The following is a 25,523-nucleotide window of genomic DNA, read 5'->3' as shown; positions in this document are numbered from 1 at the left end:
TATACAGTAATGAAAATGGATAAAACTAGCTGCAGTGATCATGTAGAAAAGAGTGGATTGAAAAGGGGTCAAGTATGAAAGTGATTATGAAGAAGTTATGATGAATTTAAGATCATGGTTATTAAAAAAGCTGATTCATCCAGCAATTATCGTGCTGCTGAAAAATTTGTGTCACATAAAACAACACAGGAAGGGACAAAACAACTGCTACTGAAATTGTTTTGTGGACTGGGGGTTGTCTGTTTCTTAATTTCCTTGCTTACATAACAAGCAAGTAAGTTACAGTATTTGTTTTACGTTACTGTTTTTGACAGAAACCTACAGTCATAATATCGATACTCACTTTTAAAATTAGACTTTAATTATTGTGTGTGCATCATCAGGATACAAAACATGTACACAGTTGTTATTGCATTACCATATTGGAATATAAACCTGGATTTCTAACTATCTGAACTTTACTACATCAGAAACATTTATTTTTCCATATTCATTGCTGAAGTTGTCTTATCTGCTTTATAGAATGCCATCTTATCAATTCTTATGTCTACTGTACATTATTGTAATGTTTGTAATTTATCTTCTTTTAAAAGATTTCACAGTGTCACTGTCAGTGGTCTGCTATTCTGTGACAGTCTGTGGCCTGTGATCACAGACAAAATATGATAAAAATGAGTATTATAGGCCATAACAGACAATCGATAAACTAATTACAGAGTATAGATACTGACGCATATATTATTGGTAATCAAACACATTTTTGGAAATTACACTCACCATGCAGTGTTGCCGACCCATCACACATTTTGGAGGGTCCACATCTCTATTTCTTGTTGATCCCCATTTAGTCGCTGCCTCTGTTGTTCAGTGGGATCCCACTGCCTCGCTGCCGGTTCAGAAATGTAGGGTTGTGGCCGCTGTTCCCTAAAATGAATTGGGTCTTCGACTTCATCAATTTTTTCAGCGCCATGTGTGTTTACCTTCTCTTACGTAACTTCCAGTTTTATTCCAACCAGCACGATTTTTGAGTGGTTGTTTTAATATTTTTTAACCGCATAAAAACAACTTTATTTCTATTAATGAAATCTATACAGAAATGTATTGGTGTGTTTGACCTGCAAGATACATTTTAAGTTTTAAGTCTAGGGTTTAATTGATCCACCACAGATACATGTATTTAAAGTAAAAATACAGTTCCTATTTAAGCGGGATCAAAAGTTCTGAAACAATTGTGAACCTGTATATTTAATTCAGACATGTGAAACATTGTACTATTGGCTCAATTTAACAATGGCTCAATTTTAAGCCTTGGGTTCCTCTAAATGCTCGATGGTGCCTGATTAACAGACTACTTGCAAATATAAACAAAAAATGTATTCAGAAGTTACATATTAAAAAAAAAAAAAAAAAAAAACTAGTAGACATGAGCAATACTTCAGAAACACCTTTACCATGTCTTACATAACCAAGACAAAATATAATCACAAGCATTTAAACAACATTGTAACCCAAGCCAGTGGTGGCCACTAGTGGATCTCGACAGATTTTTGGTGGATCTTGGGGCAAATCTGAACAAACATCAACACATAAGCATAGCATAGTTTTAACAGGGTTGATTGTGTATTTAAAATATGTAATTCCTGAAATGAATATACATACTAAGAAAAATGACATTAATTCCAAACAGTAGATGGCACTAATAACTATACTCCTGGCTTCCATACCTCAGTAACCCCGAGCAACAATCTTCCTCACCGCATTTCGCACTGTACAGTTGTGAGTTTGTGTTTGGTGGTGTCAATGGATCAATGGACAAAAATGTCACAAAATACATAGCAGCTTTCAGAACTTTCTTTTCCCCGGATAAAAACAAAACAAAACAAAAAACCTCTTCAGTATTTTTCATCCTTTCTTAGCTGATATGTTTGCTGATATCGTTGCTATCTAAACGTATTGGTCACCACTGGCTTAAAACCAGATAATCCCAATTGATCAAAAGGGTTTTACTTTATTGTACTCTTGTTCACTTTATTGCTGGTGGATCGCAGAGCCCATTGAGATGATTTGGTGTATTGGCCACCACTGCCCTCAGCTATGCCCCATGAATTCAATAAATGGTATAGTTGCCTTCCTTTAATGACTTGGAGGGATGTGCAAGGGAGTAATCTTATGAAGAAGAAAGAAGAACAACAATCCCTCGCCGGTCATGGTTCCCTGGTCCGGCCTTTTTGACTTTTGAAGAAATAACAGTTTTGTGAAGGAGAAAAATAATAATCCTGCAACAATCCTTGCTCCGTCAAAGGATGATTTATTGCTTAATTAATGTTTAAGATCTGTCAGGGGTATCGGAGATGCAGCACCACCACTCTAGAGCTCTAAAGTCCCTCAACCTACATTTAAAAGTTCTACATAAACTCGTTCATAGAAAGTGTTTGACAGGGTGACAAAAACAAAAGAATAGCAACAGACTACAATCCATCTAAAGAAATAAAAAGGTAGTCAAAAAAGTGTCTCTGTATAAATATCAGTACCACTTTATCTGCCTAACTGTATCTTGGTTTATTTTAGCCTGTTTAGTGTGCTGCACAGTGGTGTACAGTAGCTGTGTAAGCATGTCCAATGACTACCCCATCTGGTCCTGGATGTCTTTTTTACTGTGCAACGTGGATAGGCCTGAAGCAGAGAGTCAAGTGACTTCCCTCCCACAGTGAATTGGCTGATAAGCTAGAATTCAGACCCAAGGCTAACCAAACCTTATTTAGTTGTTCATATAGCATAAACACCCTTTTATAGTCTGTGTTTGACTGACTTTTTATATATAATGAAATGCAGAAGAAGTATTTTGGTGTTTTCTGCATATCTTTTTGAAGTGAAATGCCACACGGTCCCATGAATAAACCCTGATAAGGCTAACGATATGCAAAGAGCTCCGCCGGCTTTTGCTCTGTGAAGTACCCTTTCAACTGTAACAGCTTTAGATGGTCTTTGTGCTTATGTTCAAACTGTGCACTACAAAATAACAGCAAGCTCCTAATGTCCCCTTCATAGCTGTAACAAATTATACATGTAGGTCCCTTTTTAAAAGATGAAGTACAGTAAAGCACTTCTGTTATGAAGCTGATGGCTATTTTCAGGGATGGAGATACAACTGATTGCTTAGCAGTTTCACCCACTCCAGTTTTTAATACCAGTTTGATTAGCCACAGTGTACTGTATCGGTAACAAGTGCATGTGTGTCTTGTTAAATTCATAGTAAAACCAGGAATGGGGGACAGTAATTGTATCTCTTAATTAGGGACCATAATCAGAAGCACATAATGTGGTGTGACCCCTAGTTAAAGATGGTGGTGATAGATGTACACGTATGTACAACTTGCATGTCTTCTCTTGTAAAATGTAAGAAAATGCTTCTCTCCCCAGGCTTTCGTAGAAATGGCTTCTGAAGACGCAGCTATCACAATGGTAAACTACTACACCACTGCCACTCCACACCTTCGCAACCAGCCTGTCTTCATTCAGTATTCCAACCACAGAGAACTTAAGACAGACAACCTGCCCAACCAGGCTGTAAGTATTTTTTTCAGCTAACATAATAAACCATCAGTGTTTTAACTGGGTGAATAAGATTAGCTACACTGATTGATCTAACCCATCATTCCTCATATTCTGATTAGCAATAGATTGCTATACTGTATTTGTTGATGCTGTTAGTGTAATTCTTAGTTGTAATTTTTCTTTCTTGCATTCTGTAATTACATTGCTTACTACAAGATATACAAATCACATTTCCCACAGATAGCTTTTGGGGGCTGGATAAAACTCCAGTGAATATTGTACCCCCTTCTGCTTGACAGCAACTAATAACATTCACGCAACTTAGTGCACCTTTGCCAGACAACTCGACACACATAAGCAAAAACACAAAGTTGCACAGTAAACATAAATCTTGTTCATTCATAACTATAAAAACAATAGACAAACAAAATATAAAAAAGCAACCAGTCTTGTATTCAGACATGATGAAAACATTGTGTTACCAAGGAGGGAAAGAAGACTCTTATTTCATAGCAGTTTTATCCATTCTTTGAACTTTTTGTCAGTGCAGTACATCTCACAGTAAAGCAGGGAATGGATCAAACTTGTACTGGACACTTGTTTCCAATCCTTGTTTTACTTAGATAAGGATAAGGTCTTCAGCATACTTCTTCACAGCACATCTGTGCTCTGAAACCCTCCTTTAAGTGTATAAAAGATGTCTTTGATTCCAGAGAGCCCAGGTTGCCCTGCAGGCAGTGAATGCTATGCATTCAGGAAACATGACTCTGGCAGGCTCTGCATCTGCCAGCGAGGGCCCCTTAATGCCGGGGCAGAGCCCTGTCCTACGCATCATTGTTGAGAACCTCTTCTACCCAGTCTCTCTTGAAGTTCTGCACCAGGTAAGCATGTCCCCTTTTTTTCCATTAAAATACCATTGCACCCCCAGAGATACACATACAGTATCACAGCGGAGAGCCAGAGGGCTGCATTGAGATATACATACTAATGTGCCAGCCTGCCCTTTTGTTGGCCTGTGCAATGACTCTACTAGTCTTTTTATGGTACATGATTTTCATCTTGTACTTCTCAGTTCAGAAGAAGTACAGTATGCAAGCCATTTTATGTAACCGTCAACTAGAATTGTGATAACTTATTAGCGTCTGATTTCAAAGTACTAACGGACCACGTTTGCCCCAAGAAAGACAAAAGTAGAAAATGCTGTGGCCCAGATTAGTTTTCTACATTTGAGAAACAAGACAATTTTTTAATTCACTGCTTTTATCTTTTATGTAATTTGTGTCCTATTGAAACAATGTGGTTTACCTCTGTATAGGGGCTAACCAGCTGTAAAACCAAATATAATATGAATTCAATAAAAGACACAGCACAAGTCTCTAAGGGGCAGCAGTGTGGAGTAGTGGTTAGGGACTCTGGACTCTTGACCGGAGGGTCGTGGGTTCAATCCCAGGTGTGGGACACTGCTGCTGTACCCTTGAGCAAGGTACTTTTACCTAGATTACTCCAGTAAAAACCCAACTGTATAAAATGGGTAATTGTATGTAAAAATAATGTGTAAAAAATAACGTAATTGTATGTAAAAAATAATGTGATATCTTGTAACAATTGTAAGTCACCCTGGATAAGGACGTCTGCTAAGAAATAAATAATAATAATAATAATAATAGTTTCTTGGTCAATTCTCATGTTCCGTCCAATAGATCTTCTCTAAGTTTGGGACAGTTCTCAAGATCATAACCTTCACAAAGAATAACCAGTTCCAGGCCTTGCTACAGTATGCTGATCCTATGAATGCACATCACGCCAGACTGGTCAGTACAGCTTGATTTATCTTCTTCCTTTTAAAGCACATACACTATTTAGCTTTATTGTGTTAAAGAGTAAGTAGAGTAATATAACGCTACACGTCTAACTTTAAAGTCTGTTTCAAAGCTCTTTTTAAAATGTCCGCTCTCGTGCACTGGGGTTTGATGTCTGTCCTCTAAATTACTGCAAGGAGAGAGATAAAAAAAAAAAAGAAAACAAACATAAGTAGTGCTCTGGCTTTTCTGTTCTGTACCACATCATGGATCATTATCGCTGTGTTACCTGTTTTGACATTGTGGGTAATAATCCTTACACTATCAGTGCACTAGAGCGGCCATTTTGAAAAGAGCTTTGAAACAGACTTTAAAGTTGTAAGTGTACAAATTTGTCAGGATATTAATTAAAAGAAAAATGACAGGTACGTTATTTAAAGAGTTGTAGCAACAAGTGGGGACATGTAACGCTATCTTTTTTTGGAGCCCCCGCTTATTCTTTTAAACTGATAGAGCATCTTTGAGTAATTCAATCTATTTCTGAATCTGCTATTTTAAAAATGTATTTCAGATATTCACACAAAAGATATTACTGTTTTTTAAATGTATCCATTTATTTTAAAATAAGTATCAACAAGGCAAAGTTTGTATGACAATACTATAAAAACAAACAAACTCCACAACTAATCTTTGACTAGCAGGTTCATCTTGTTTTTCTCTAAAATGTGGTATGGATAGTAATTCCTATTCCAGGAGAATACATCATGAGGCATACTGTAGAGGGAGTCCCAGACAGAGCAGTCCTTTACATGAAATCAGCACATACATACAGCACCCTGCTTTCTCTATTTCATTTCAAAGGATATGTGAGCAAAATAGAGGCCCCCCACGCTCTCTTTCAGAACAGGGTTCTTAACGTTGTCTGTACAAATCCTCGTTCTGAACAGGCAGTGCTTTATCAGAGGCGTTGGTCCACACACACACACACACACACACACACACACGAAGCCCCTAGCACACAGAATAAATTAGAGGTGCCTTTGATCAATCTGTCAGGACAGTGGGAACCTAATGATCATTATTTACACATAAAAAAGAAAAACGTTAAAAAAAAAAAAAAAAAAAAAAAAAAAAAAAAGTAATTGTTCCTTTCAGCTGTGGGTGTTATCCTTTGTGTTCCTGCCAAGTTGTGTCGGCACCCTCCATAATTAAATTTCCTGAGAGAAAAAGAAGATCCTTCTACTGGATTTAAATAAGGAATGAATGATGGCCGTGTGCATCATATGTGACTGGTGGGAGCAGGATTATCTTCCCAAAAGGTTGTAACACAGACAGGTTGCCGATGCTTCACTATGTAACTGAATAGGCTGCAATGCTTGCTGTAGTGCAGGCCTATTGCAGGGTGATTTTTAAAAGGCAGTGGACAAGTGGGCATTAGTTTGGCTATATCTTTACAACCTCTCACCCAATGTGATTTTAAACTTTGTATTGGCGTTTTGTCAGTTATTCTATATATTGTTGATATATTGTAATCTACTGCTAACAAGGTACAGGCACGTGCAATGTAGTTGTTTTTTTTTCACAGGGATATGTTTGTTGCTTGCACACCTTATGTTTGAAATCAATGGCTTAATTAATAGGAAATAAGGTATTGCAGCATTGTGCTTATACTTTTTGTCATAGAATGTTCTTCTACAGGAAGCACCAGGAGGAGGAAAGAGGGAGAAAAAATAACTATTCATAAAATCCTTCATTTTACTGTAAATGTTATTTTTGGAATATTAAACGAGAGATAATGTTGATCTATTTCTTCTGATGTTTAAGACATTTGAGAATTGTACAACAGCAGCAAACCAAACCCAATGACATTGTGTGAAAAGTGATTTGTTATAATATGAGTTTCAATAGGTGCAAGGGGCTGTAGCTTGCAGAGTCCTTATTTGTATCAGATGTTCCATTGTCTGTGCTATCTGTGTGGCCTGGAGCTGAACTAGATATCCTTCTAGATGGGGTCCTTGTGTTCCTAGGCAAAGCCAGGTAATGGATACCTCTTTTGTGTGGATGTGACGAACATGGAATGGTTTACTCATTTCAACAAGAGCCTGCAGCTGCTTTAACTCTTTCCTCCCGCCAGGGGTTGCTGTGGAACCAAACAGCACAAATGGGTTTGGAGTCTAGTTGAGCACCAGGACACAGAACTATTTTATCAGCACTGGAAAGTTGTGTTTCTTGCAGAAATATTTTTGTAAAATAAAATTTTAAATAAAAAAAATGAATAGGCAAATCTATTTCACATTTTACTTTTATTTTAAACTTGATGTCTGCAATAAATGTTTTTTTTTTGGGCTTTTATTTGTCGTAATCGGTTGTAATGGTAGTTATCCCATTTAGGATCTCTGAGATTGAGCTGAACAAGGGAGAAGACGTGCACCCGCATCACGGGCTCAGAGCTTCCACCCAGTTCACTGTTTTCAATAAATAACCATTTACATTTTGTTATTGTTTTGAAGCCTCCCTACTAAACCTTTTTTTTCTGTTATAAAATATAATGTTACTTATAGCTACTATTTATTTATTTATTTATTTATTTATTTATTTATTTATTTATTTATTTTTGTGACATAAAATCAGTATGGCTGATTATTTTGTCAAAAAAAAAAATCTAAATGAGATTATAAAAACTAGGAACAGTGAGAAAGGCAGGCTTTGTTTTGCTTCAAGGTTAAAACAGAATCATGATCTGTTCCTCGTTCTCTCTTGCTCTCTAGGCTTTGGATGGCCAGAATATTTACAATGCCTGCTGTACTCTGCGGGTCGAATTCTCCAAGCTGACTAGCCTGAATGTAAAATACAACAACGACAAAAGCAGAGACTTTACTCGGCTTGATCTTCCATCCGGCGACGGTCAGCCCATCATGGACCCCGCCATGGCCGCTGCTTTTGGTAAGGAAACATCCCTGCTTTGGTGTTTTGTTTAGCTGGATTTCACAGCTAAACAAATGTTTTTTGGGCAGCTTCATTTAATTAGTGTTCAATAGCTGCGTCATTCAGGAATTACATCTGGATTCCAGCGCAAATTACACAGAGCACCTGATGCAGCCATCACAACCACCTTTATTTAAAGAAAAGCTGGTTTGCAAATGCAAAGGACCTAAACTTTCAGTACCTTTCTGGTCAAGTACCCTACCTGTTTGTTTACTATTGAATATTCAGAATGGTTATAAAAGCTGTCACAAAAGCCTATCTGGCAGGCTAAATTTTGTGTAAGTGATATTTTTTCACTCCATGTTTTAATGGGAGGGGATAGTAATGATATATTTTCATGTTGACAATTCTAGCCCACAGGGCTATTGTTTTGAGTTTTGAATGATATCAGTTCCCAACATGTGTGCCATTTAAAAGAAAAGCCTTCATCATAATCACTCAAGTAATGAATGAGGACAGAACTGGTGCCCCTAAAGGCATGACTCATTTATTATTAGCCTCCATTTGTGGATGAACCACTTGTTGTCTCAGTCTCGTAAATCAGTTGTGTTCCCTAGTAAAAGAAGTGCTGCGGAAACAGATAAGACACACAAGGGGGGATAATCAGTCCGGGAAGGAGCAGTGAATGGGCTGCTAAATGGAGCAAAGCCTTCAGCCACCTCCGCCTTGTCATGTCCACATATATAAATTACTTGAGGGGGTGTCTTGCATTTTGCTGATCTACATTGTTTGTCAGTTATGAGTGGGCTTGTACAAAAATAGGCATGCCAGTTCATAACAGACAAAGTTGTAGAAAAAAGCAATAGTTTTTTTTTTTTCTTTTTATATTTTAATTTTCAGTTATCATTGGCTGGGTTTACATGCCCATGAAAATCCACTCTACAATCATGACTGTGTGACGTTGTCACGCGAATACATCGTGAAACGGCAAAAGAATGTTCTTTGGTCAGCGCGACTTTAAGGGCAGGGTCAATCGCTTTCTCACAATAAAAATAGCTGTAAAAACCCTTGTAAACCAGAGCCGGAATCGTGATTGTGTGTCACGAGATTTCAACATTCAAGATCCCGTTTAACTGGTGGAATTTGATGTTATTCCTCAGCAAAGCCGCACCAAACCACACACACACACACACACACACACACACACACGCAGACAAGAAAGAACGCAAAAGACGCTGCAAATGTAAGCCTCTTGTATAGCCTGTTATTAATGTTTGTATAAATGCATGTTAAGCACAACTAACTTTTAGCCTCATTATTATTATTATTATTATTATTATTATTATTATTATTATTATTATTATTTTAGCTTAATTATTGAGCTTATTGCTTCATTTATATATACATACACATAATATATATATATATATATATAATATATATATATAAACAAACATTTGTATCCACTCTGAAGACCAACAATATAAAGTCATCAATTAAATGAGACAATCACGGATTGGCCAATCTTCCAAGATTTTCAATGGTCTGATTTCATATGCACAACAAATCAAAACAGAAGCAATGGGGTGTTATGATAAATGTGCACACTACTGTATATTCTCATAGAGTATGTCATGCACCTACTGCTGTACCTTGAAGATGCAGGAGCTGTTGTGCAGATCACATAAAGTAGATTGGTGGGAATATATTTCTATGTAGAGGATTAGGAAGCAGCGTGAAGGACAATATTGGCAAGAAGAGTTTTCTACATCAAATACCTGGAGGCCTTAACGTGAGAAGCCGAGGCACTTGTATCTGCTGACGCTATTTTAAAGAACCCGTATTCTCTTACTGTAAAATGCACCATTTACTGTAAATGTGTGATAGAGCTGAAGACAGCCTATGTGGTAGCCTAATTACAAAGCGGTTTGAGAAAGTGTAGGTTACCATCTGCTGTAGACCCAGCCCAGAGTTCTAACGTACAGTACAAAGTGCAGTTGTGATTAAAGCGTGTTCAATTATGCAGTACCTGCTAAGAGGGTAACGGTAATTGACATGTCGTTCAGTTCTGTTTAGAAATAAATGTCAGTAGGAGGATTACCCAGGCTTTATACACAGTACAGGTTTTTTAACCAGGGCAGTACCCCCATGTTTCTCATTATGATTGATATGCTGGATTTTAAAAGCAGGGCTGTACTGAAGTTTTGAAGACATTTGGAAAGGGAAGTGTGAACTAGTTTGAACATATTGAATTAATGGATCATCCTGATCATAAGGGAATACTGTTGGCCCTAAGCATGCCTATATACAGGGTTAGAAACTAACTCGCCCTTTCGCCCGAGGTGAATTAAAACTGATGAGGGCTGGTTGATGTCTGTGCCTCAGTAGTCCTCACGTTCACAGGCTTGCGTTTAAAAAATGTAGGAAAAGTCAGTTTTCTAACTGGTGTAGCAGTGGTGAACAAACATTCGTAATAGTACCACAATTTTGTTAGTTTCTAACCCTATGCTGTCAGAAAATGTACAGTACTGTGCAAAAGTTTTAGGCAGGTGTGAAAAAATGCTGTAAAGTAAGAATGCTTTCAAAAATAGACATGTTAATAGATTATATTTATCAATTAACTAAATGCAAAGTGAGTGAACAGAAGAAAAATCTAAATCAAATCCATATTTGGTGTGACCACCCTTTGCCTTCAAAACAGCATCAATTCTTCTAGGTACACTTGCACAAAGTCAGGGATTTTGTAGGCATATAGTCAGGTGTATGATTAAACAATTATACCAAACATGTGCTAATGATCATCAATTCAATATGTAGGTTGAAACACAATCATTAACTGAAACAGAAACAGCTGTGTAGGAGGAATAAAACTGGGTGAGGAACAGCCAAACTCAGCTAACAAGGTGAGGTTGCTGAAGACAGTTTACTGTCAAAAGTCATACACCATGGCAAGACTGAGCACAGCAACAAGACACAAGGTAGTTATACTGCATCAGCAAGGTCTCTCCCAGGCAGAAATTTCAAGGCAGACAGGGGTTTCCAGATGTGCTGTCCAAGCTCTTTTGAAGAAGCACAAAGAAATGGGCAACGTTGAGGACCGTAGACGCAGTGGTCGGCCAAGGAAACTTACTGCAGCAGATGAAAGACACATCATGCTTACTTCCCTTCGCAATCGGAAAATGTCCAGCAGTGCCATCAGCTCAGAATTGGCAGAAAACAGTGGGACCCTGGTATACCCATCTGCTGTCCGGAGAAGTCTGGTCAGAAGTGGCCTTCATGGAAGACTTGCAGCCAAAAAGCCATACCTCTGACGTGGAAACAAGGCCAAGCGACTCAACTATGCACGAAAACACAGGAACTGGGGTGCAGAAAAATGGCAGCAGGTGCTCTGGACTGATGAGTCAAAATTTGAAATATTTGGCTGTAGCAGAAGGCAGTTTGTTCGCCGAAGGGCTGGAGAGCGGTACACGAATGAGTGTCTGCAGGCAACAGTGAAGCATGGTGGAGGTTCCTTGCAAGTTTGGGGCTGCATTTCTGCAAATGGAGTTGGGGATTTGGTCAGAATTAATGGTCTCCTCAATGCTGAGAAGTACAGGCAGATACTTATCTATCATGCAATACCATCAGGGAGGCATTTGATTGGCCCCAAATTTATTCTGCAGCATGACAACGACCCCAAACATACAGCGAAAGTCATTAAGAACTATCTTCAGCGTAAAGAACAAGGAGTCCTGGAAGTGATGGTATGGCCCCCACAGAGCCCTGATCTCAACATCATCGAGTCTGTCTGGGATTACATGAAGAGAGAGAAGCAACTGAGGCTGCCTAAATCCACAGAAGAACTGTGGTTAGTTCTCCAAGATGTTTGGGCCAACCTACCTGCCGAGTTCCTTCAAAAACTGTGTGCAAGTGTACCTAGAAGAATTGATGCTGTTTTGATGGCAAAGGGTGGTCACACCAAATATTGATTTGATGTAGATTTTTCTTCTGTTCACTCACTTTGCATTTTGTTAATTGATAAATATAAACTATTAACATGTCTATTTTTAAAAGCATTCTTACTTTACAGTATTTTTTTCACACCTGCCTAAAACTTTTGCACAGTACTGTATATGATCTCAATGTTTTCATATTTTCCCTTGGAGTTTTAGTAGGGTGTGAAAAAAGATACAGAAGCTAATTAAGGGTAATGAAGGCTAGGAGCTTGTGTACTTAAGCGATAACTTAAGTGATAACTACACGGCGCATTTAGTGTACTAGGAGATAGTTAGTCTGACGAGTGGATACAATCCTAGTTGAAGTCAAGATGTTACACGAACGAGGGAGAATATTGTACAATACTGTATATATACATGGCCTGTACTTTAGTTATAGCAAGTATGTGGCAATAGTTTTTAGTATTTTCTTATTTAAGCCTTTTAATTTTAAAAATTTTCCTTCCGCTTCAAGTCTTTACTTAAACCAAATCAGCCATTCGGCGCAGCAACAGGCAGCTGTCGCTATGGACAGTTTATGGCAAGTGGTTACCCAAACTGTACCATGTTATCACAAGATAACAGAATTTAGAATCTCAATAAAAGTGAAGGCAGAGAGATTCCACTTGTCATGTAATCAATAATTGTAGTTCTTTGTTTGTCTGACAGGTGCACCAGGAATTATCTCTTCACCCTATGCAGGGGCGGCTGGATTCGCCCCAGCCATGGGTTTCCCACAGGCTGCAGGTAAGTTTCTCTTAACTGTGCATGCTTATTTCCAAAGAGGCTGTCAACAGAAGGTTAGTTGGATGTTAAGTCTACAGATAGGGTAGTTCTTTGCAGGAGTTTGCAAAGTGCTATTACAGTAACACTAATAGAAACTTAGTTGTCAATTAAAGCCATCTTAATGCAAGTAAAAGTTACTTGTATATACAGAAGTTTAATGTGTTAAAATATCAAACCAGCTGAGTGGTGTTTTTATTAATAAAACCGCATAAGAGCTTCAAATAGTTTTCTTATGTTTCAATAAAGTGGGGATTGGTTTCTTTAACTGTTATATTACACCTTTAAAGAAATATGCAAATTAGTTACAAAGATACCAGCTGCACAGTATACTTTATATGTATACTATTTGCATATGTATTTTACAACTAAAATGTTTTAAATATGACACTGATAGTTTTGGCATTGAAGGCAATATGGTCTTGAATGTTCTTGATATTTTCTTACTGTAGATCATGCTTAGGTTATGCTATATGTGAACATTCTGTTGAAATTGTAATATTTTAATAATTACTGGGAATTGTATCGTCCTCGTACTGCAATAGGTGGCCCAAGGGCCAAATGCAGACCACCACAATGTCCTTATGCGAGTGGATGCAAAGTTGACACCTTCAATATAAATATAAAATATCTGCCTATGTGTAGATAATATTATGCATGGCTTGCTTACACTGCCACTGCAATTACGGTCAGTAATGTAACCTGGAGTAATATAAAAACATTTTGAAGTAAATGTTCATTGACCTAGATACTGAGATAACCCTCCCAGATCAATCTCCATGGTTACCACTTGAAGTATATTGAATGAGTAAAGTTTAAATTACTCTCTCACTGCCTCTTTGATTGGAAGTGTAATTTGCTGTTTGTAATTGCAATTCCCTAAATTAAAGGTCTAAATTTCAATTAAAAAAAATAATGAGGCTAAGATAATTTCATCTCGGCGTTACACATTCTTCTCTTTTATTGAAATGAAATAAACCAGTTCTACACAAATAAACCAGTTAATACCAAGTCCTTCATTTGATGTAAAATGTTATGTCACTTATGTGTAACTGTATTAGGTAACTTTGTAAAGCATGATATGCAAGCTTCCTGTTTTCAGCAAGGTGGTGTCACCAGGGATACAATTCTAATTAAGAGAAGTGTTTCTGCTGAAGAAGAGCAGCATTAAAATAACACCATTGAATAAGAGGCCCCGGAGTTGTTGTGTTTTTTTTATTATTATTATTATTTCTTCTTTTTTATAATTAATAGTGAAGGATATTTTAACACACAGCTCATTGTTTTGCAGTAATCGTACAGTAAAAACCTGAGTTTGTGGTCAGTCACCTGCTCTTGCCTACCAGTAAACTCCAGAAAGCAACGAGAGGCCCAAGTATTCAGCTTCTTTGGTGGTGACTGGATAATTCATGGTTTCAGTGTATGAGGGGACAATGAAGTGTTTGGTTTTTCTTAAGATATTCCGTCTGTGCGCCAAAGCTATGAACTATTCCATGTACATAATTAATTCCAAACCCAATGTCAAATGATCTTCTGCTGACCGAAGGTTGCCTGCATGATGATATAAAGCCAGTGCCACCATCATCTAAACCTGTGAATGTTCTTAATTTGCTTTCTATTAACAAATAAAAACATAAATATGTAAAACATTATTGCCCAAGTTTCACATATGATTTCATAACATTCACATTTTTTAAATAAAAATGAAAACCATGCAGCGATATAAATAATTCCCTATTTTTATACAAAGACATACCAGACGTTTCGGGGCATAACTGGCTGGCCCCCTCATCGGTGTGGTTGTACAGAACAAACTTGGCGACATCACCCGTTTATACTGGAGGATGTCTTCCACACCATCAGTGTAGAAAGCCAGGATGCAGCCATCTATTATGTGCTTCAGGTAAACTCCAAGTTCAGTAGAACTGCTTTTTGTTTTTGGACTCAAAAAGGAAAAAAGTAAATATTCCAAAATAAAATCAAATAAATCCCTTTTATTAAAATTGTACAGATAAGCAAACCAGAAATAAGAGAAGTGTCGGGTTTTGGAACCAAGTGTTTTAACTGTGCCCTTTATATTATCTTTTATCTTTGGCAAAGTCCCTACCTGCTTTATAATTTGCTTACCTTTTGATGGCTTAAGTACCATTGCCACTGCTCCCATTTTGTATGTTAACAGTATATCAATGATTTCAGACAACAGCAACACTGAAAAACACTGGGGTCTATTCAGTTGATTTAAGTGGTAGAGGATCTGATTATCGCCACTGTTTTAAATAAGATTATTTTTGTTATCTAAGGTTATGAACACAGGTATAGCTCAGTGCTGTCCGTGCCCTGTGAAATAGTTTTCAAAATTCAAATTATAAAAAAACAAAACACAAAAAAAACAAAACGCAATACTTTTTTGGGGGGCAGCAAAACTGATTATATCTTAAACAAAAAACTCAACCCTTCTTATTGTGGTTTATTTTGTTATGTACATTACATAGCTAAGGAATAGTTGTGGGCATTACATGAAGGAAATTATATTGTATTAAGACAGCAGTTGCAGCAAAAGCTATACCCCCTCCCAGACCTCCCAGAGATGTGTACCCATGCTGGCTGCAGGTTCGGATGGCCTTGTTCTTTCTTTTACAGGTCTCTCAATGCAGACAGTCCCTGGAGCTCTGGGCCATCTTACTATCCCAGCCTCTGCGGTTGCTGGCCGCATGGCTATGCACAGCTTGGCCCATACAGCAATGCATTCGGTCCTGCTAGTCTCCAATCTCAACCCAGATGTAAGTCACCTCATTCCCTACATTTAGTATTCTGGTTCAACATAGGCTTGCCTGATGTCTGAGGGGCATCAAGCTCTCTGTGTTAGTCTGGTCCCTACAGTGGACTCTACTGGCCAGATAGGGACAAGGACAGATAGCTCGCCGACATCCACTCTCAAGCTTCTGAGTGTTAAGAGGCAAGTGAGTTCTTCAGTTCTCTTGAGAAGTTGTGTGGAATTGCTGTGATGAGGGAGTGGAATTGGACATTTTAAATTGGGGATGGAGGTTAAATTAGTTATAAAAATATAAATAAATACAAAAGACAAAAGCTGCTTTTTTATTATTATTATTATTACTTGAATATTACCCCAGTATTTTATTAAACAAAATGTACATGTTTGTGAGAGTTTTAAGGCCTACGTCAGAGGTTATCCCAATTGTGTAGGTTTCTTTAAAAGTACCACTATGAAATAATTTGATACTGCCACCAAAAGTGTGAATTCTCAACCTCCCCACCAACAGGAACGTCTGTATATAGAAACCATTCAGCCCATCATTTGTTCTTACATTAGTGTTTGTAAAGTGTTATAATGCTATGTAAACCTAAGCAAAGTGCATCAGCCCAAAACTATCTATAGTGCCTTTAACAAATGGTGCAAGATTTAAGTGTCAATCATTCTGCCAAATGTGTTTGTAAAATTCAGGGAATGAAAGTCTTGTCTTATTCTTTCCTGCAGAGTATATCGCCCCAGGGTCTTTTCATCTTGTTTGGTAAGTTGCCTAACTTTTTTATATGAGGGTATCGCTTGATATTCTAATGTTTCAAATACATCAGCAACTTGTTTTTCTTACAAGATCCAAGTTGAAGTGTTTTCACACAGTGAGTAGCCATCATTTGTGGCTTTTGTAACATAATATGCAGTACAAAAAACGTCAGTACATCTGTTGTTTCCTTGTTGCTGAAAATTAAGATTTAAAACATCATTTCTAATGCCTTTAAAAGAAATGATTTTGTAATGTCAGGTTCCTCATGTGCATTGAGCTAACTATTTATCTTTTAAAAATGTAATTTAAAAACTCTCATGCTGTCACTTATCTTCATTTCTGTCTGTAGGCGTCTATGGAGATGTTCACAGAGTAAAGATCCTGTTTAACAAAAAAGAAAACTCCTTAATACAGATGGCAGATCCAACTCAAGCACAGCTGGGTAGGTGAAACCCTTCTTTCTGTCCCAAAATACAGAAAACAGATTTCTGAATACTGGTAACTGCCTATCTCCCTCCCACATCAGAGGGGTGGCTGCTGTTGCTATGTATGTTGCAGATTATAAAGATTAAACAGTTCAAATAAGCACTCTAGTTATATGCATGGTATACATGATGGTGTCTTCTGCAGTCTTCTCTAACTTGTATTAGTTAGCAAGCACATAAAACCCTAAAGCTCTATTACATATTTAATGTGAGCTGATTGCCACATTACTTTATGAAAGCATTGTTGAAATTCTCATCAGATTTCTTATTAGCTCTCTGACTGTTGTATAATACATTGCTGTGAGATTAGAGGGGGATTACATAATCTTTCTAACTTCATAAGAACTTGGTAAAATGACACCATGCAAGTGTAGTAGTCCACTATTGAACATTCCAAATTAACGGCCTCAGTTTTTCACAAACCTCATTTCACTGTATTTTTATTGTATACAGTAATGTTAATACGTGGGTCAATAAATCACACCTGGAGAAAACCCTAAAATTGATTAATATACTGTATTGCTTCGAATTTAAAAAGCACTTTTTAAACCAATTTTTTCTTCTCAAAAATGGCTTGCGTCTTAAATTCGAGCACAGTATAGTGATGCGTGTATTAAAATGACCAACGTAAGATGTGACTGCCCGAGCACACAAACAGCAACAAGACTGACTGGCAGTTGAAGGTTTCCGTAGTCGTTATCCTGCAGACCGGACGCTCTCCTCCTCGATGAAACAAAGTAAGATTTCGCTCACCGACTGCCTGTGTAGCTACGGCCTTGCAGTAGCCTCGCGCTAGTGCTGCTGCGTTCTTAAACAATTTTGAATAGTTGTACAGATCTGGCAGTTTTCAAACCTGTCGCATCGCCTCTGTATCGCTTCTGGTGTGTGTGGTCATGTCGCTGCGAAAGTGTCTTGTCGCCAATTAAAAAAATCGCATCACGTCTGGTGTGTGGAGACCTTAATAAAGGCTTTCTGCTTAACTGTCAGAATCTACACCGCCCTGTTGATCTCACAGAGCTAATCCTTTCATGGAACCAGCCCCCTTTTCTTGTTTCCATAGTAACATGCACCAGCCAGTCAAGTTAAGAAACTAAAAAACTTTAAAAACAAGTAGATTTCCCTCACCCCAACAACAAGGGGAACAATGAGTGTTGAGGTGTCTGGCTGCCTTACGGCACAGATGGGGGTTTGAAATAACTACACAGCTTTTAAAAAGTTCTGTGTTACAGGAGTGCTGCAGCGCTACAGGCCATTGAGTTTCCCTGACCTGCTCGGTTGATCAGCTTAGACGGCACAGGAAATACCAAAAAAAAGCATATGTCTCCTTTTGAGGTTCTAGTGCTGTTTATATTTGCCTGTAGTTTATATTCTTAAAACACATGGTAAAACTGATATGGTGAATCTTTGCAGAATTCCAGTACTTCCCATTCACTCCATAGTTCTCACATTTTACCAAAATGCAAACCTTCTGGTTTATTTGTTTATTTGTAGCAGTTACCTTAATGGTAAATTGCTTATTTTGTACCAGCGCATCTTTTTACTATTTTTTTTTTTTTAAAGTTGATCACATTGTCATGTACATTTTGTCTTCTTTTACTGTCATTTTAGCAATGAGTCACCTCAATGGACAACGTCTCCATGGCAAAGTCATCCGCGTGACCATCTCCAAGCACCAGATGGTGCAGCTTCCCCGTGAGGGGCAGGAGGACCAGGGACTGACCAAGGACTTTAGCAACAGCCCACTCCACCGCTTTAAGAAGCCAGGCTCGAAGAACTTCCAGAACATCTTCCCTCCCTCCGCCACCCTGCATCTCTCCAACATTCCGTAAGTGTAAATGTCTGTCACCTTCAGAGTTCAAAAGATTCATGATGGACAAGCAACACTTCATAGGAGCTGATGGTTTGAACTATTTCAGCACTGGAGACCCGTATACAGGTCTAGTAAAAACAACACCACTCAAATTGCAGGCCACTGTTGTTGCACAGGAAAGACACCACAAGTAAATTAATTGTGTGTGCTGTACATGCGTATATACAGTGCCTTGCGAAAGTATTCGGCCCCCTTGAACTTTGCGACCTTTTGCCACATTTCAGGCTTCAAACATAAAGATATGAAACTGTAATTTTTTGTGAAGAATCAACAAGTGGGACACAATCATGAAGTGGAACGAAATTTATTGGATATTTCAAACTTTTTTAACAAATAAAAAACAGTGTTTTAATTCTCTTTTTTTATTTTTCAAAAACAGACCCTCAATTACAGATGATGACCTGAAAAACCTCTTTGCAAGCACTGGATGCACAGTGAAAGCTTTTAAATTCTTCCAGTAAGTTTGATTGTCCATTCCCATATACAATTCCCTTCTACAATACTCAAAATAGTGATCTAATTAATTATGAACAGGTTTGAACCATGTACAGTTTAAGTAATACAACTCTGAACTTATTTGTTGGAGTAGTATAATGGTATTTAAAAGAATACAGTGCTACTTTGGACACAGTATAATTGCTCTATATGGAACCTTCCAGTAGGTGGAGTTTTGAGTAAAAAAACAGTGATCTAACCTAATGATTAACCTGTCTACAGGAAAGACCGGAAGATGGCCTTAATCCAGCTAGGTTCTGTGGAAGAAGCCATCCAGGCCCTCATTGACCTCCACAATCACGACCTGGGAGAGAACCACCACCTCAGAGTCTCTTTCTCCAAATCTACAATCTAACATCTTACTTTGGATTTCCTTATAAGACTGAACCGTTTTTAGAAAAAAAATATATATATATATATAAAAAATAAATACGTGAATGAACGAATTTACAAATAAATAAAAATAGATAAAACGTTTGTAAAAGAAAGCCTTCAGACAAAGACTGATGCATTTAACAACCAGCTCTGCCTCTGAGACGACAATGAACCCTCGAACGTGTGACGGATCAAGGCACCAATAAGAGTGTGTGATCAGGGGTTGTTCGCCAGGCAAGACTTCGATGTTCCGTTACAATTCCTCCTACCCAAATGACCTTCACCACAATACTGTTCCGGGTGTGGGCAAGCAGCTTTAAACCCCTGAGCTCAAATACTGTGCAAAGAGACAGCATCCTTTTTACTTACAGGTATCGGTTTCAACGGAAACAATCTAGAATGGTTTTTAAAACACGGGACTAACCAGGTTGTAGAAATCAAACCTGCACAACATGCTTCTTTTTAAAATGAAACAACGGATTCCTAAGCATAAGGCTGCAGTTATGAATGTGTACCTAAAATAGGTAATCTGTGAATTGCAAATGCTAGAATGACGATTTTAACTCTGAATGTTGTATTGTTTTGTAAGAGGGATTCTAAGCAAAGACGGCTATTTTTTCCCATTTTAAAGCACAAAATGTTTATTTTCAGTTTGCCTTTTAGAAAAAAAGTCTTACAGAAAACAACCACTTAAATCCAAGACAAGTTTGATACGTATAGCTGGTAGTGAGCATCCTTTAAATGTGCTGCCTTCTCTGGTCCAAGGCATAGAGCTCAAGTTCTTGTGCTCAGCCTGCATGTGATGTCATTTGTCAGTCATTTATTTTAACAGCCCTTTTCTTACATATACACAGTTTAACTACGTTTTTGTTGAAGTAACTTCCCTTTTCAGCTTTCAGAAACAGTTTTAATAGTGGTAGTTGCACTAAATTATTCAATATTGCATTCAGTTCTATTATGTTTTGGACGGTAGGAAGAATCACACTTGTATAACTGCCTTGCGTTCTTGTAGTACAGCAAGAATATTGCCTCAATCATTCAACCCTACGGCCTTTAGACCAAAAATGATATTGGCTGTTTTAAATCTCTCCAACACTGGGGTGGGGGATGAACAGAGGCAGGCCCGCCCACACCTCTGGCAGATCAGGATAAATCCTCGAGTCGAAATGAAAATAGTGGGGGTGTTAAATGGTAAGCTGAATGAGTAGACTGCCATGCTAACAAGTTGGTGGCAAGCTCACTCCAGCCTTAACATTTCAAGGGTATTTGTCTGGATCCTTTTTTTAGCAACATAAAGGCAGGATGGTTGTGAACGGAGACCTGTAGCCACAGGTAATGTTGTGCTGATTTGATCCCCAAAAGAAACGCTTGGTAACAGCTGGCAAGGCCAGGGAAGCTGTCTCTTTTTAGACACTGTTTTCTTAAAATAAAACAAGTTTACAGTCATAAGGAAAACAAAAAAAATCAGGTCTAATATATCTTAAGGATTGTCAGATTTTTAAAAAAGAAGTTACTTATTTTTGGTAATTTGTTCTTTTTTATTTTTAAAAGAAAAACAAATCTGAAACCTCATGGGGTTTTTGTACCACTGTATAATCAATCTCAAGAAACCATGAAAAATTCATATTTACTGTGTATTTACTTAATTTCATATTACGTGCCTTACTATGTGCTTATAATCAACCAATAGGTTTAGAGATTTTACCTAACAATATCTTAAGTACTATATTGTGGGATTGGTGAGAGGGTTGTCGACTTGTTTTTCTTTTCTGGAATTGTTTTCTTCTGTTGTCATGTCGTTTTTTAGATGTGTATTTTTGGGGGGTTCTATGCTAAATGGTCTTAAATGGAAATGTTTTTATTTTTGTTGGTGCTTTGAGTACACAGACAAGCAAACAAAGCAGAATTCAAATGTAAGTGTATTCTGTAGGCTTCATATCCCCCTCTGCTGCCATTAAGGGTGAAAGACATACTGGATATTACCTACCTTAAAACAATGCCGTTTCAAAGCATAACACATTCCAAAAATGATGGTTTTCATGTAGGCTTTTGTGTATATTACCACAGTGTCCAATTGTAAATTACACTATAAACTTCAATGAAGTGCATATACATTTTAAGACCATTTCATAAAAGCATTATGGCGTTGTAACCAAGATAACCTCACGCCCAGGAGGCATCGTAAGGCACAAAATGTAGCTGTGTTTTTTGCTTTGTTTTTTGTATTTCTCATGGCCGGATACCCCCTGAAGTGCCTTATTGCTACAAAACACCTATATGCACTTCAATGCAGTTGGTAGTGAAGTCCATTCCAGGACCTTGAACAGCAAAAGGCAATGAATAGACATGAGTAGCTTTGAGTATATGAAGGGCTGTTGTGTTTATTGAAGTACTTCTACACAAATTAAATCTGAGGTATTCAATATTAGAAATGGACAAGATTACACTTGTCAGCTTTCATTCCATTAGGTATAAATGACGTTGGTTCTCCAGTGCAACATTGTTGGACTCGGTAGGTATCCTTTCCGCATCTCCCTCACTTTAAATGGCATTCATCATATCTGACGGTTCCCAATGTCATCTGTAATGACAATCATTTCCTTCCTGGGTGGCACATCATATAGCATTTACTGTTTACAACTGTTTACTTCTAGGTTGTCTTTCTTTAAAGGCTACTTAGTGCTGAAAGAGTAAAATCCAAAAAGAAGAATAGTGTTAGGACAAACGTGTATGTTTTATTGTATTTCAAACAATCCCAGAAATGCCAGTACTAAAGGGAAACTTGAGTTAACAGGAAAACAAAAGTGGTAGTTACTTAAAACAAAAGAAAAAGCTGTATTCTACAGATTTTTAAACACCTTTTGTGTTTTTTTTTTTGTTTGTTTTTGGATTAAATTGGGGGAAGGTAACTATTAATGTTACTGATTTTATTTATACATTTGAAATGGTTAGCTGTTTTCCTGCCTGGAAAAAATGAATGCAATGCAAAGTGGCGTGTTGGTGCATGTTGTACTGATTGTGTAGTTTAGAAAAGAAATTGGTTTTGCCAGATTCCAGTGATACTACTGTAATAAAAAACTGGCCATTTATCCAGTTACATAAGTTTTTTTTTTTCTCTTTTGTTTTTTTTCTGAATATTAATAGTAATTGATCTATTTATTTCCCAGTAGATTTGGTAAGGCATTTGTGCTACATTAAATGCTGCTAACTTAAAATGGTTCAACCCCCAACCCCCCCCCCCCCCCCGTATATAAAATCTTATATACTTTCTCGAGAAGCCTACAGTATCCACTCCTATTTCAGTGTCCCTAGACTTCTGCTGTTTCGAGTGAGTCTGTCAAGCTGAAATGGCCCATCTGTGTGCCTTGGGTTTGTAATATGTTATTTACTGTATCTCGTATGTTATTCATTTAAGGGTGTTTGTTGTCTGTTTTGACCTGTAGTGTGAAAAAAAAAAAAATCCTATTGTCTTTTGTTTGTGTAATTGGATTTTAAGATTGCTGTCTTTATCTAAAAAATGTAACTCTTCTACATAGGTCCTCTGTGGAGTTTTTCTGGAGCCAGAGAATCTCTCCCAACAACAGTTTTATCAAAACCCTGGGAAAGCAAGTTAGACAGGACTCTCTCTTGGGGTGCTCAAGATTGAATCTCCCGCATTTTTTAATCATGGACTCTATTTGCCTTTGTCTTGTTCTGTTCTTAACAGGAGAAACTGCCAGACTTAACATGAAACAAACAATGTCCTACTGTTGCTCAAACAACATAGTCAAGTTGTACACATTTATTTATGGCAAGCTTCTTTAGGACTTTTTGTCACACAAGACACTTCTTTCTCCTGCTTAGTCTTTCCAGTAGGAAGTTTCAGATCACGTCTTAAACTAAGCTTGGCCTGTTTGGCTGTGATTATTTTTTAACAAAATATATCAGAATAACATGTTTTATTTCAGGGTTTTATATTGAAAAAGGAAGGAAAAAAAGAAAAACATAACAGGACCAAAGTTTATGTGCCTTTCTGTAGTCGTCTTAGTAACTTGTTTCCTCCTTGTTTTCAAGTAGAAACAGTACTAATGATTTTAAAGTTAAAGGTTAACCTTTTTTTAAGCAGTCTGTCCCTTGAAAAATAGCCGTAGCTTATTTTGCATTTAATTGAATTGGTTCATGGAATTTGTGGTTTATACGACCTGTGCGTCTACCATCCTCCTAGAAAGCCAAAGTACTTTTTGTACTGTAGCACACAGATTGAATTGGAACTCCCATTTTTTTTACATGAAGGATTATGCAGTTCAAAGCTTCAAATATTAATCTGTCAATATTAGTAAATGATGATTGGAAAGGCCCAATATGACAGTTATGATAAGGTATTGCTTTTACACAACATGTATTCCCCAACCCCCTTTCTCAATTGGAATTGGTTAGGCTGCACTCCTGAATGTACTGGTAAGTGCAGGTCTATCTTTAGTAAATTAATCATTTTGTGTTGGGGCTATCTACTGCTTATGTGATGCAGTCTTTTTCATGTAAATGGCACCTGATTTTTGACCATTCATATGTTGTTCCAAGCACTGCAATGTTATGAACTTGAACTGTTCCCCACTTTTGATGGTAGAGGCAAAGGGTATCTAGACAGACACCACTGGCATTAAACAACTTACAATGACAACAAAAAGTGAAGATGCCGTCCTCAATTATTTCTTTATTTACTTGGTCTGTTATTTGAACTGCCTTTTATTCTGTTTGTAAGAGTGTTCTGCTAATAAGAGAAAAAAAAAATGCTGTAAATATTTGTAACAACATTTTTTTTTTTTTTTTTTACCTGGCAAAAAAAAAATAAGTTTTTGGGAACAAGATGGGGGAAAATATGAACTGGTTTTTATATTAAAAATTAAAAGAAAACATTAATTGTCTTGTATATTTTGATAAAGCAACAGTACCAGCTTTTATTTGTAAAGCAGTGTGTGACATTGAGGGGAATTATGTTATTAAAAGAAAACAAGAAGATGAATTATTAAAGAAACATATTTTCTAATTGTGCAGTGCATGGCTGAGTGGAGTTTCTGTATTTTGTAAGATCCATTTCTTTACATTTTTGTATATTGCCTATTAATATTATTACTACTGCTACTTACGCTTTTTGTTCTATTTATTTTTTTTGCTTTTTTTTCCCTAATCAACTTTAATTGTAGCATGCCTTGAATAAATGTCATTACATCTGTACTTTCTTCAGTTTTCCTGTGTCCTCGTCTTTTTTATCTTGGGTTCTCTTGTCTGTTAATCTCTGTGTCTCCTCTATCCAGCTGTTTGTTCCTACCTACACCTTGTTTTTAACCTCCCCAACTTGGAAACTACTTGGAGCTGTTTGATATTATACCACACAGGACTATTTCTAAAGGCATAATTCAACAGCAAGCTTCTTTACCTAGTTTACTATGTACTCTATCATCCACGGTCTTTCACATGCCCTTTTCCCTCCATTCATTAAGGCTGCTTACTCTGTTGTGTCATGAAAGTCTGATCACAACCGGAATGCAAGAGAGACCCTCTGATAACCACATAAACAAAAACCTTACAGCACATATAACCTCTTGTGACCTTTTGAACATCATTATGTGCATAGATTTTTCATTGGTTGTTACTGTTTTCTAAAATGGAGTTGAATTCTTTGGGTCTCAGTTATTGATGGTTCAAAAGGGACAACATAAATCTTTTGAAAGAAGATGAACAGTTTGTGAGTCACAACT

The 25,523-nt window shown here is 37.3% G+C and overlaps 1 protein-coding gene across 14 annotated transcripts in view; it reads left to right on the top strand.

Annotated features, from left to right (window-relative positions):
* Window positions 1-25,011, top strand: part of LOC117962501 (polypyrimidine tract-binding protein 3-like) — an 82,339-nt gene extending 57,328 nt beyond the window's left edge. For 13 of the 14 annotated variants that reach the window (XM_058993692.1, XM_058993668.1, XM_058993655.1 and 10 more), the window contains 12 exons: window positions 3,421-3,567; window positions 4,269-4,436; window positions 5,256-5,366; window positions 8,123-8,297; window positions 12,923-13,000; window positions 14,787-14,939; window positions 15,677-15,816; window positions 16,533-16,566; window positions 16,910-17,002; window positions 18,654-18,870; window positions 19,295-19,372; window positions 19,633-25,011. In XM_058993692.1, the coding sequence (XP_058849675.1) occupies window positions 3,421-3,567; window positions 4,269-4,436; window positions 5,256-5,366; window positions 8,123-8,297; window positions 12,923-13,000; window positions 14,787-14,939; window positions 15,677-15,816; window positions 16,533-16,566; window positions 16,910-17,002; window positions 18,654-18,870; window positions 19,295-19,372; window positions 19,633-19,765 (1,527 nt within the window). In that variant the 3' untranslated portion in view covers window positions 19,766-25,011. The remainder of the gene's footprint in view (window positions 1-3,420; window positions 3,568-4,268; window positions 4,437-5,255; window positions 5,367-8,122; window positions 8,298-12,922; window positions 13,001-14,786; window positions 14,940-15,676; window positions 15,817-16,532; window positions 16,567-16,909; window positions 17,003-18,653; window positions 18,871-19,294; window positions 19,373-19,632) is intronic. The other variant, XM_058993695.1, reaches the window with a different exon arrangement.
* Window positions 25,012-25,523: the final 512 nt, after the last annotated feature.

This window comes from Acipenser ruthenus, chromosome 2 (genome assembly GCF_902713425.1).
Source record: "Acipenser ruthenus chromosome 2, fAciRut3.2 maternal haplotype, whole genome shotgun sequence".
Lineage (NCBI taxonomy): Eukaryota > Metazoa > Chordata > Actinopteri > Acipenseriformes > Acipenseridae > Acipenser > Acipenser ruthenus.
The sequence above is the reverse complement of the archived record's forward strand: the minus strand, read 5'-3'. Positions and strand labels throughout refer to the sequence as shown.